Raw genomic sequence first — 11940 nt, 5'->3', positions numbered from 1 at the left:
GTTCATTTTTTTTTTTTTGCGAGAGGAGATGATTTTTTTTAATCAAGGTTGAACCGAGAAAACTAATGCACGCGCGAAGCGTCATTTTAGGCTCGTGTCGAACGAAGATTTCAATAGGAGTTGCAAAAACTATTCTCTAGCACTTCCTAATCATACGCGACTCCGTGTGGCGATTAATTATACTCGATGCTTGTACCGCCGTACATAAACAACAGTTTAACCAAAGGAACAAATATGAATGGCTATGAAATCATGGGTGTATTTGACAGCATCGCTGTAAAGAGGGCGTGTAAAGGGTGTAAAACGTCAGCACACCCATTTTACACCCACCGATATTCAGAAATCGTGTAAAAAGCGTGTAGAAAGGGCGTCTTTCCTAACCTACACCCTTCTTACTCGATTATGGGTGTTACAATGTTTAGTGTGTACTTCCTTAGTTTGTTTCGACATTTCTTGGTTGCTAAACTTGGTAAAAATCGTACACGTCAAACAAGGGGCGAGCTCACAGAGTATGCCGACGATGCAGCACACTGATGATGCCCAAGATGCAGATGATAAACACGCCATCCTTGTTTTGCAGGGAACTAGAAAACCTAGGGTGAACTTAGAATACGAAAACACAAAATAGCTAAAAAGGAAATGCTGTAAGTTTGGTACACCCTGGCTACTCTTATGCTCACATTCACATATCACAGCTAAAACAAACGTTGATATACCGGGTGAAACAAGGAGACGGTAGGCTCTTTAAATCGACTGGAAAATTCGGTTTCTTAACCTATCGCGCTACGACTTTGTGCAGCGTTGTTCACAGATGGTGGATTTTTTTTGTAAAATTTCCAAAGAGCGAACTTACCTGAGGAAAAAGTAAAGAAAGAAAAAGGCTTAGCTCCTATGGAAACGCAGCGACGCCTCCGGTCTGCAAACAAAACGGCGCCGCTTCGCACGGGAGACAAGAGATGGCGCAAGTGGTCGCGACACCAACTGCCGCCAACGAACGAGCAGACGACGACGAGAGCCGCCGAAGTTAGCAGACAAGGAACTGCTGTTCCTCGTTGTTACCGCGCCTGTTTTTGTTTCTGCGACTGTCGCCGCCTGCGGAACACGCGCCGCTCGAGTCGAAAAGATTGTCTGCTAAAGACGCTGGCTCTCGGCGCCGTATGCTCGTTCGTTGGCGGCGTTCGTTGCGCCATCTCTTGTGTCCAGTGCGAAACGGCACCGTGTTGTTTGAAGACCGATGGCGTCGCTGTGTTTCCATAGGAGCTAAGCCTTTTTCTTTCTTTACTTTTTCCTCAGGTAAGTTCGCTCTTTGTAAATTTTACGAAAAAAAATGCACCATCTGTGGGCAAAGCTGCACAAAGTCGTAGCGCGATAGGTTAAGAAACCGAATTTTCCGGTCGATTTAAAGAGCCTACCGTCTCCTTGTTTCACCCGGTAGTTTTAAATGATCGAGTTAAACCCGGCGAATTATTGTGGTTGAAATATATTCAGCTGTGCACAGAAGCGGCGTGCTTGGGGCCTCCGAAGCACGCCGCTTTCTCCGAGCTGAGAGCAGAACCAAAATGCCCTGCTCACCATCGCTAAAGACGTTTTCAAGCAAGTCGTGGTTCTACCGCTCTTAATAATCTTGAAGTGGTTAGAGTCATAGAGTCCATATCCAAGTCCTTCCTGTACAAGGTAGCCGATAGCCTTGGGTTACAGATAAGGAAGGTGGAGGAGGGGCGCTTTTCTTTTGAGCTCATTATGCGGGAGGTAGAGGGCTTCTTATAGAAGTTTCGTAGAGGAGGGAAACAGGGTCAAGCCAGCTAAGATACCAGTGCTTGCCATTTTGCTTCTCCTCTCAGCTCCAAAAAAATTAAGGTGGGAGGTGGAGACGGAAAACGAACTTTTTTTTTAAATTGTAAAGATAGCTAAATGAAACGATTAGGGCATGTTTATAACACTAACATAGGACAAACTCCAAAGTTTCATGAGGCCATGATTATTCATTCTCGAGTTAAAAGAGCTCCTCAAGATGCGCCATATGTGACCCTAATCGCCATCCTGGAGAATCCGCAAAAGGCCGTGGCAGTGGGGAATTCGTCATGGTGACCGCTGGGTAGGTACCCCAGGCCATAACAGAGTCTTTCTTTTTTCCATTCTTTGAGACAATTTGTAGCAAAACATTGAACTTCTAGCTCTCGATCAAGCACACATTCATAACTGTTTTTATATTCAACGTTCTTAGCCCAGTTTTTGAAGAAAACAAGATTGCCATTGCCCTCACAAAGTTATTTAGGAACAGAACAAAAAGACCGCACGCAAATCGGAGGAGCTGTTCCTGAGATATAACGGGAATGAGCAGCCACGCCAGAGGAAAAATCCCTTTTGAGCAGGGGGATGGCATCACGTGATTTTTTTGAAGCCTAGTCATAAAAAAAAAGTCGGCCCGGAAGTGCGCCGGTTGGCGGTGTACTATAAAATTCTACCTCGTCCGGTGGCATTTACGAGTTACGGAGCCGTCGAAACTGACGGGCGGAATTAAGACGGCGAGTTAGGCTAGTTGGACCTGTCTGCATCTATTCTCGTATCCCTGTTGTTTTGGCGTTTAACTTTATGACGGACGGATCCGACCGAGGAGCGACGCGGCGATGCCCGAGATCGTCGAGATGCGGAGTCTGTGAACCATCGGAGCGTGAAATTCACGTGATAACGCAAGGCAGCGCTTGAGCAACAGTTCTGACGACGGAGAACGACATCAAAGGGGTAGTCTCTATCGAAGAGTCACCTTGCAAAGCGTTTGCGATCGCGGCGGTCGTGCTTGATTGTGTGGACGGATCGTGTTGGTGTTTCCTTACCGCGATGGGATTGTGTAGTGCACGAAATCGCAGTAATAGGCCCGAGCGGTCGAAGAAGTCGCCCACTACAGTGTTCCGTTTCATCGGTGAGTGTGTTCACCCTTTGCTGATGAAGCGCTTCATTGGCAAAGACATCTTTAGTTCACTAAATGGCCACATGCTTGAGAATAAACCTATGGAGAACCACGCCTGTCATCTCATGTTGTCTGTTGCACAGGTGACAGAAGTACTTAATATCAGACAGCGAAGCATAAGCACGGTGTCCACAGATGAACTACACAAACAGAAAGTAAGGCGAACACACACCCAACTCGGACAGTTCAAAGGCCAGTAGCCATATATATAAGCCAGATTAAACAGATTCCCATGTCTTCTGTCAGCCTTGTAATTATTTCGTCCGTCTGACTATCATATGTCAATGTTGTGTTGCAAATCTATTGCTATGCTGTAAATAAGTGTTGTATATATTGTTTATTTTTCGAAGTGATTCTAATGTAAATAAAATACATGAATAAAGACACCTCCAGACAAGGGGAGCTAGGCTTTACTCGCGGTGACAAAATGAGGCTGCCTCAGCAAGGTAAGTTGATATCCCACGGGCACAGCAGGAGGGGTATGGAGTTTGTTGCATGTCGTGTTGCAAGTTGCGCCAGGGAACGGTGACACGATAGAAAGGCAGAACAAGGGGTTTAATATGGCGATCGGCTCAGAGCCGGGTACGTTCTAGCCACGGGCGCAAGGCACGGGTTCATGCGCACGAGCTCTATCTGCTCGGCTGCTCAGCGCAGCGCTATCCAACATCTCCCCCATACAGAAGAGTCAAAGTCTTTGGGGAGCCTTGACGCATCGGCCACTTCTCGTGTGTGAATGAAGATTGCCTTCACATTCTGTACGTGCCTCTTGAGCATCTTCGCTGTCAACGACTTCCGCCTCCCGGACATTTGCAGGAAAAGGGACAAGATGAATTCGGTTACGTCGCACAACCCCGTTGTCAGTGTCTAAGAAGTAAGACCTGGGTTCCTCTGCTGGTCTCTGCACTGTACCTTTCTGCTTGATGTCAGTGATCCAAACTTCATCTCCATTTAGGACTTCAGGCAGTGTGCGTACGCCATGCCGTCGATTGAAGTCTTTCTTCTGGTTTTCTCGGTATAGTTCTTCAAAGTCGCGAAGTTTTCTCATGTCTGGCATGTGAGGCATGAGCATCTCGGGAACAATAGGGAGCTTGGTTCGTAAACGTCGACCCATAAGTAGATCAGCGGGGCTGTAGCTGTTTTTCAGCGGAGTCGACCTGTAAAAGAGAAGGGTCAAGTATGGGTCTTTTGTTTTTTCCATTGGTTTCTTGATGCATTTCACGGCTGCTTCCGCAAGTCCATTACTTTGGGGAAAATATGGGCTTGAGGTGGTATGCCTGAACCCGTATTCTCGAGCAAATGTAGCGAAATCTGATGACCAGAACTGAGGCCCATTGTCGGACACTGCCACCTCTGGAATGCCGTGGCGAGCGAAGATTGTTTTGCAGTGGTTAATGACGGTAAGCGATGTGAGTTTCTCAAGCCGTGCTATCTCGGGGTACCTTGAGAAATAATCTGTCATGATCAACCACCAGTGGCTGTTGAAGTAGTAAAAATCCATTGCAACGCGCTGCCATGGTCGGTCAGGAAATTCCGTGTTTAGAAGCGGCATCTTGCGATTGCACGTGGTTTTGATGCATTCGTTGCATTGCTTTACTGTGGCAGTTATCTCTGCTGCTATTGTTGGCCACCAGACACAGTCCCTTGCTCTTGCTTGTGTTTTCGTGATGCCGAAGTGGCCTTCGTGAAGGAGGTGCATGATCTCTTTTCTGCACGAGACTGGAACGACGACACGGGCTGCATAGAGGAGCAAGTCGTCTTCTACGGTGAGCTGGTGTCGGTGCTCAAAGAAAGGTTTCAGGTCTTGTGGCAAGTCTCTTCTGGATGGCCACTCCTTTGAGCTTAGTTTTCGTAGCTGGTTACAGACTGTGTCCGATTTTTGGCTTTCTTTTAGCCATTGTAGGCAATGGTCCTTGACTGGGATAGCTTTGTTCAAGGAAAGGACAAAAGCTTCGACGTCTTTTTCAAGGTCTGTGTCCCCTGTCTGTTGTAGAGGTGCTCGGGAAAGTGTGTCAGCTGCTAGTAGGTCCTTCCCTGGTACATATTCTACGCTGTACTGGTAGCGCATCATCCTCATCTTCAGCCGCTGGAGTCTGAGTGTCAAGTCGTCAAGAGTTTTCGACATGAGGATGGGGACGAGCGGCTTGTGGTCTGTCTCCAGCTTGAACGTTTTTCCAACCAGGTAATCCTCGAACTTCCCGCATGCCCAGACTAAGGCAAGAGCCTCTTTCTCAATCTGCGCGTAGCGCTTTTCGGTGTCTGAGAGCAATCTTGAGGCGTATGCAATGACAGCGAACTTGCCATCTGTTTGTCGCTGCCGGATCAGTGCTCCAAGTCCGAAGGAGGAAGCGTCTGCGCTGACGACTGTGTCCTTTCCGGGGTCGTATACGCCCAGTACGGGACGAGAAGATAGTACTGTCTTCCATTTGTCAAATGCTTGTTGCTGTGGAGAGTCCCAAAGAAACTCCTGCTTCTTCGACAACAAGGATGAAAGTGGCTGAAGACCCTCTGAAAGGTTTGGCACGAAGCGGGCAAGGTACGTGACCATACCCAGTACTCTTTGCAGCTCACTTTTGTTTGTCGGGCGTTTCATTTTCAAAATAGCTTCTACCTTCCTTTCATCGGGTCTGATGCCGTTGTAGTCTAGTTGATGGCCTAAGAACGTGAGCTTTTGGACGTTATATAGGCACTTGTTTTCGTTCAGCGTCAATCCAGCTTTGGTTAATCGCTGCAGTACGGTGCGTAGCGTCTCGTTGTGTTCTTCTTCGGTTGAACCCCAGATGAGGATGTCATCCATGTCACAGACCACTCTGTTAATGCCATGCAAAAGACTAGACATCTGTTTTTGAAAGTACTCTGGAGCAGACGATATGCCGAAAGGTAGTCCGTTGAAGGAAAACCTCCCGAAGGGTGTAATGAAGGGGGTGAGCTTCCTGCTGCCTTCGTCCAGTGGAATTTGCCAAAATCCCGAATTAGCATCTAATTTTGAAAATATCTTCGCGCCGTGCAGCAGTCCGAGTGTGTGCTCGACGGAAGGAATGGGATGCCATTCTCTCAGGACGTGATGGTTTAGACCAGTAAAGTCGACGCAGATTCTTACCGATCCGTTTGGCTTGAGGACGACTACCATGGGCGCACACCATTCGGTTGGTTCGTCAACAGGAGAAATGACACCGATTGTCTGCATTCGCTGTAGCTCCAACCTTGTTTTCACGTACAAGGGTATCGGGATGCGGCGTGGAGAGTTGATACAAGATGGTTCCGCTCCATCGCGCAAGCGAATGCGGTGTTCTTTCTGCAGCTTGCCGAGACCTTGGAATAGTGAAGGAAATTCGACTTTTGGGATTACCTTCTGGGTGACGGCATTGACGAATGTAAGTATCTGCAGATCATTGATGGCGGGCTTTCCGAGCAAGGACGTGTGGACGTCGTGAAGCACGTAGACGTCTTGAATTGTTGTCCTGTCGCGGTAAGCGAGTTCGAGTCTTGCAACGCCCTTAGTTGCGAGAAGCTTTGCGTCGGGCCCGTAAAGTTGACGAGGTGCTTCTGAAAGCAGAGGCTGACGTTTGAGCATGTCGAATGTTGCTTGTGAAAGGACGGTTTCGTCGGCCCCCGTGTCGATTTTGAATTTTACGGGTTGGCCTTGAACCAGGATTGTAGTCTCCCATTCCGAAGTTTCGGAGAACTTCACTGCTCCTAAAAATCCTTGTTCGCTGTTGGTTTCAGGCGCTTCAACGAAGTCGACTCGTCGAGACCTGCAAACAGACGAATAATGTCCTTTCTTGTGGCAATTACGGCACACTTCCGACCGCGCTGGGCATTGGGCGCGTCCGTGCTGCTCTTTTCCGCACCAGCGACACGGTCTCTGAACGCCGCTCTTGCTTGAGCTTGGAGATGGCTTCACTTCTGTGTGAGGTCGTTCGTCGTTCGCGTGAGTGAATTTCGCCGATGTCTTGACGAAACGTCTTTGGTTTGCTCCTTGTTGACGCGCCGCGGCGACTTTGTTGACAGTCGACTTGTCGGGATTGAGCTCAGCTTGCTGCTGACGTACGCTTTCGACCTGTCGGACCACCTCAAGTGCCTTCTGAAGCGTGAGGTCTGCGTCGAGTTGAAGTCTTGCTGAGAGCTTCTGATCTTTGATTCCAACTACTAGAAGGTCTCTGACGAGCTGTTCTTGAAGCTCGCCGTAGTCGCAGTGCTTCGAAAGTGCGTGGAGCGCCGTGACAAAATCTTCGGCAGACTCGCCTTCTTGTTGAACTCTCGTGTTGAAACGAGCTCGTTCGAAGATGACGTTTCGCCGCGGGATGAAATACTTGTCGAACTGCTCCATGACGACTGTAAACTTCTTGGCCTCCTCGGCAGACAGCTGGAACGTGCCATATATATCTTCCGCTTGGTCTCCCATGATGTAGAGCAACGCATCTATTTGGTGTGGCTCGGGCTTGGCGATAAGTCCGGAGGACGTGCGGAAACGTTCGAAACGTTTTTTCCACTTGGGCCACTCGGTCGGTGATGAGAAACAAAATGCTTCCGGTGGTTGTATGACAAAGGACGCCATCCTTTATCGCGTGGCTGCAGCCGAAGATCCCCGAGAGCAAAGTCGCCTACCTTCGTGTGGGTCCCTGGTTGGCGCGGCGGTGCCCGCTGAAGAGCTCTTGAAATCGGCTCATCGTTGGCGGCATCCCACTTCTGACACCATGTTGCATGTCGTGTTGCAAGTTGCGCCAGGGAACGGTGACACGATAGAAAGGCAGAACAAGGGGTTTAATATGGCGATCGGCTCAGAGCCGGATACGTTCTAGCCACGGGCGCAAGGCACGGGTTCATGCGCACGAGCCGCGGAGCTCTATCTGCTCGGCTGCTCAGCGCAGCGCTATCCAACAGAGTTCACCATGATTCGCTTTCATTCCTGTCACCCTGTGTTGGATCTTCCGAATTTTCGGACGGACGGCTCACATCTTTAAATCCTTTCTCGTTGCCGAAGAGATTGCAATGACAACGTCTGCTCTTGAATGTTTTCGGAAAAAAAAAATATTTTGTGTTTTGTTTTTTGAGCAGTTTGGAAGAGAATGCTAAAGCGAACGGAAGGACCGCTGCTTAGGACCGGCTTGCTCAGATGCAGCGTCTCAGTTGAAACAGACTTAAAACAAACACTGTCGAGGTTGGAGCGCGCGAGCGTTTAATACGCGATTTAAGATTGAGCGCTACCTTTGACAGCGCTTTCTCTGCTGAGACGCTGCTTCGAGCGAGCCGCTCGACTTACATTACGAAACCTCCTAGAGATTCACCAACGACGTAGGCGCACCGCGGAGAAGTGCTTTAGTTCTGAAATTCCACAGTTCATGCTCCATTGGTAGCGGTCGAGAATTACAAGGCAAAAGAACAACAAGCAGACGCTACAAATCCGACACCCACCGGCTCAACGCTCACTGTCTACACCGTAAATATAAGGCAAAAGAACGGCAACAGACGCTTTCCGACAACCACCGCCTCCGCGCTCACTGCCTACTCCATAAATACAAGGCAAAAGCAAGCAGACGCTACAAATCAGACACCCACCACTTCCGCGCTCACTGCCCGTTCCGTAAATACAAGGCAAAAGAAAGACAAGCAGACGCTACAGATCTGACACCCACCGCCTCCGCCCTCACTGCCTACTCCGTAAATTGAACATATACTACAGCTCAACCTATTTGCGCGTCTACTAGAACCCAGCAGAAAAAGTCACGTGGCGGGGCCGACTCGTCCCGAGATGCATACCGTTTCCGGAAAAAAAATGTGAGGAGGGTAGGGGGAGAGGCGGCTTCAGAAGAAGTTGCCTTGCGGAGGCTAGGCTCGTGACGTCATGCCCTTCCCCTGCTTTTGAGCAAACGACGTTTGAAATTTAGACACGCTTTCTGCGTCTAAATTGCGAACGCTGGAGCCCGGCATATCGGAAGAAAGTGCAGCGGTCGATGTGCTCGGGACAGCACGCATACTCGCTGCAACGGCTTTTTCCTTGGCGGTGACAGCCGATGGCACGGAAGATCCATTACTGGAAGCGTCGACGTAATAACCATTGCCGGCACGCTGTGGAGAAACTTCCAACTTTGCCATTCAGATCAGCTTCATTGAGCGCTTTCGCACGCCAATCGCGCATCGTGTGCGGATACGAAATAGATAGCCAAGCTACAAGGAACTGCGGCTGGCACGATCGTAAGGGAGGCGAAAAGCGAAGCTGAGAAACAATGTGCGGGGCGAGCAAGGAGACCACTACCGTAGCAGAGAACGCGACCGGCAGCGACGGAAGAAAACGAAGAGGAGGACGCGCACCGCGGCCAATAGTAACCGCGAGCTCCCCCGCCCGTTTCGTCCAATCACGGCTGGGCAATTGCGACATGGCAGAACGCCGACCGCGCTCATACAGGCCCAAATCTCTAACGTCATGCCTCGGCAAGACTATGGAGCGAATTTTCCTGTGCCGCCTCAACTACCATCTCGAGGCGGCGGGTGCCTTGCCAGAATGCTTCTCAGGGTTCCGGACTAAACGCTGCTCGACGTACTACATCGGGGACTTCGTCAGCTCGCTCGAGGAGGCAGGGCAAGGGGGCACCTCCGCGGTGCTCGTCACAATCGATATTCGACAGGCCTTCGACGCGCTCCCACACACTACCATCATCGACACCCTGCGAAGGCTCGGGGTCACCGGGCGGCCGCTGAGTTTCGTCCGGGCGTTCCTCAGCGACCGAACGGAGACCGTCAAGATGGGCAAGGAGAAGAGCTCACTGCAACACCTCACGCGAGGAGTTCCGCAGGGCAGCGTGATCAGCCCTCTACTCTTCTCGGCCGGGATGTCATCTGTTCCGGCGGCAGCCCATGCGGGGGGCACGGCGCGATACCCAGTCAATGTCGCCTTCTACGCGGACGACGTCGCGTTGCGGGTGATGGACTTAGCGGCTGAGAGAGAATGAGGGCCGTGGCGGAGCTTCAGAGACGCTGGACAATGTCAACTTCCACCTCAGACAGCTCGGACTCGCAGTGTCGACCGACAAGACGATCGCAGTCATCAACGCTCCTCGGGCGAAAACATTCCGACCGGCACTGGTCATAGACAGGACACAAATAAGGCAAGAAAAGGAGATCATGTACCTGGGCCTCGTCCTCGACAGGAGGCTGACGTGGGGGCCAGCGGTGGCGAGCGTTATCCAGAGAATGCGGCGCCGCATAAACACCCTGCGGTCGCTCGCCGGCAGCACCTGGGGGGTATCCCAGAGCAAGATGCTCCAACTCCACCAGGGACTGGTGCTGTCGGTGCCACTGTACGCGCTGCCGCTGCTCAGCCTCGGCACCACAAGTAGCCGACCTCGAGACGGTCCACCGCATAGCACACAGGATCTGCCTCGGGGTATCCAGGTCGACGGCATCCATCCCGACGTACACGGAAGCAGAAGGCAACACCGTCGGCAACCATCTCCAAATTCGCGCTCTCGGGCACCCCATCCGCATGTCCACCTGCGAGTCCGCGGCACCGCTGCTAGCTCGCATCGCAGAGAGGCCCGAGTCGCGCTTGGGGCAGCTCCTGTGCGTTCTGGGGACGTCGCCGGCCCCGCGCCGACGGTCACTCCCCTCCCTCCGCTGCACTCGGACCCCCACCAACTCACTGTCCAACTTCGGATCGACGGGCTGGGCACTCGGCGAAGAACGGCCGACGTCGCGGCAAAACAGCTGGCGGAGAACCACATCGAGTGACACTACCCCGGCTGGGCAAGAGTGTACAGTACACCGACGGCTCCGTGCGGCCGGGCGACGGTTCGTCGACGGCGGCCATCTTTGCGGAGAGAGCGGACCACGGCGCGGGCGAGCTGCTCACGTTCCACGCCACCAGCTCCACCACGGAGTTCGCGGCGCTCCTCCTCGCACTGCACCTGGTCCACCACAAAAGCCGAGGCCCGGACAGCTGGCTGGTGCGCTCCGACTCCCAGGCGGCCCTGGTGCAGCTGTACGGTCTCGAAGGGGCAAGTCCCCTCGCACGAAGGATCGCCGAGGAAGCCCAGCTCCTCGGCAGCCTTGGCCACCGCTTGGCATTGCAATGGCAATTCACTGCGGGATTTCCGGAAACGAGCGCGCGGATGCCCTTGCGAAGCGGATCCACGACGATCCCGAGTTTCTGGCCTCGGATGTGGGCCCCTTCGCCGACGCCAAGCTCCTCGTCGCACGGAAGGCCGCCACAAACCACGCGGACGAGAGGTACGCGGCCGGCGACCGTCCGGCGAAGCCCCCTCGGAACTGGGACCGCCCAACCGCCGCAGTCGTCCACAGGATTCGGACGAGATGCGCTCTGACACTGGCGAGAAAGCATCTCCTTCGCCCTGATGCCGACCCCGAATGCCCGACCTGCGGGATATGGTCGGACCTTGATCACCTCCTCCTGGACTGCCCGAAACATGCCGACGACCGGGCGGCCATGACAGCATCCTTCGCCGCGCTAGGTCAGTTCTGTAGTACAAGAGACGAAGTTATGCGACGCAGGAGCAACCGACGCGCAAAGATAGAGCACTCAGGGCCCTCCTTACCTTCCTGGAGGAGACAGGTCTTCTCTGGTCCCTATGGACCCAGCGCGACGATCAGCACCGCCCGACAAAGCACGGCCAGGTAACCACGTCCACCTCGCCCATCATCCACCCAAAAAAAGTGAAAGATGGCCGGCGCGCGCGGCGGCGCGCCGCACGGCTTCTCTGTCACCTCCTCTCCCCTGGCGCGGCTGCCCCGTTGCTAGGGGACACTCGACGGGGCCGAACCGCCCGGGCGGAACGAGTGGTGTGCCCGCCATCCACCAGGTGGCGGCTTCTCCTTGGGAGACCTAGACATAGATTTAATAAAGTCATTGGGTTTTAGAGACAGCGAAGGGAGAGTGGATTTCAAGACTGTAGAGATTACCAAGCAAAGATTAAGTGAATGGTGGCAGAAATCGAGAGAAAACTAGGTATTTTCTTATT

At 52.4% G+C, this 11940-nt stretch overlaps 2 protein-coding genes across 2 annotated transcripts; one reads left to right on the top strand and one right to left on the bottom strand.

Annotated features, from left to right (window-relative positions):
- Nucleotides 1–3362: 3362 nt before the first annotated feature.
- Nucleotides 3363–10201, bottom strand: LOC121047832. The gene is made up of 2 exons (XM_040503441.2): nucleotides 10094–10201; nucleotides 3363–4122 (listed from the first exon to the last, which is right to left on the bottom strand). The coding sequence occupies exons 1-2, from the start codon at nucleotides 10168–10170 to the stop codon at nucleotides 3654–3656; spliced, it is 546 nt and encodes a 181-aa protein (XP_040359375.1). The 5' UTR covers nucleotides 10171–10201; the 3' UTR covers nucleotides 3363–3653.
- Nucleotides 10202–10284: 83 nt separating this feature from the next.
- Nucleotides 10285–11631, top strand: LOC120845422. Its single transcript, XM_042288140.1, has one exon. The coding sequence runs from the start codon at nucleotides 10449–10451 to the stop codon at nucleotides 11598–11600; it is 1152 nt and encodes a 383-aa protein (XP_042144074.1). The 5' UTR covers nucleotides 10285–10448; the 3' UTR covers nucleotides 11601–11631.
- Nucleotides 11632–11940: the final 309 nt, after the last annotated feature.

This window comes from Ixodes scapularis, unplaced genomic scaffold, assembly GCF_016920785.2.
Source record: "Ixodes scapularis isolate PalLabHiFi unplaced genomic scaffold, ASM1692078v2 ptg001158l_1___fragment_5__unscaffolded, whole genome shotgun sequence".
Classification (NCBI taxonomy): domain Eukaryota; kingdom Metazoa; phylum Arthropoda; class Arachnida; order Ixodida; family Ixodidae; genus Ixodes; species Ixodes scapularis.
The sequence above is the reverse complement of the archived record's forward strand: the minus strand, read 5'-3'. Positions and strand labels throughout refer to the sequence as shown.

Bases quoted from the DNA above. Each gene is read 5' to 3' on its own strand.
- LOC121047832 (XM_040503441.2), bottom strand. From the start codon at position 10,170: ATGCGGCGCCGCATTCTCTGGATAACGCTCGCCACCGCTGGCCCCCAC. The intron at 4,123-10,093 runs GTACATGATCTC...TCTCTTTTACAG, and splicing joins CTGTCGAGGACGAGGCCCAG to GTCGACTCCGCTGAAAAACA.
- LOC120845422 (XM_042288140.1), top strand. From the start codon at position 10,449: ATGTCCACCTGCGAGTCCGCGGCACCGCTGCTAGCTCGCATCGCAGAG.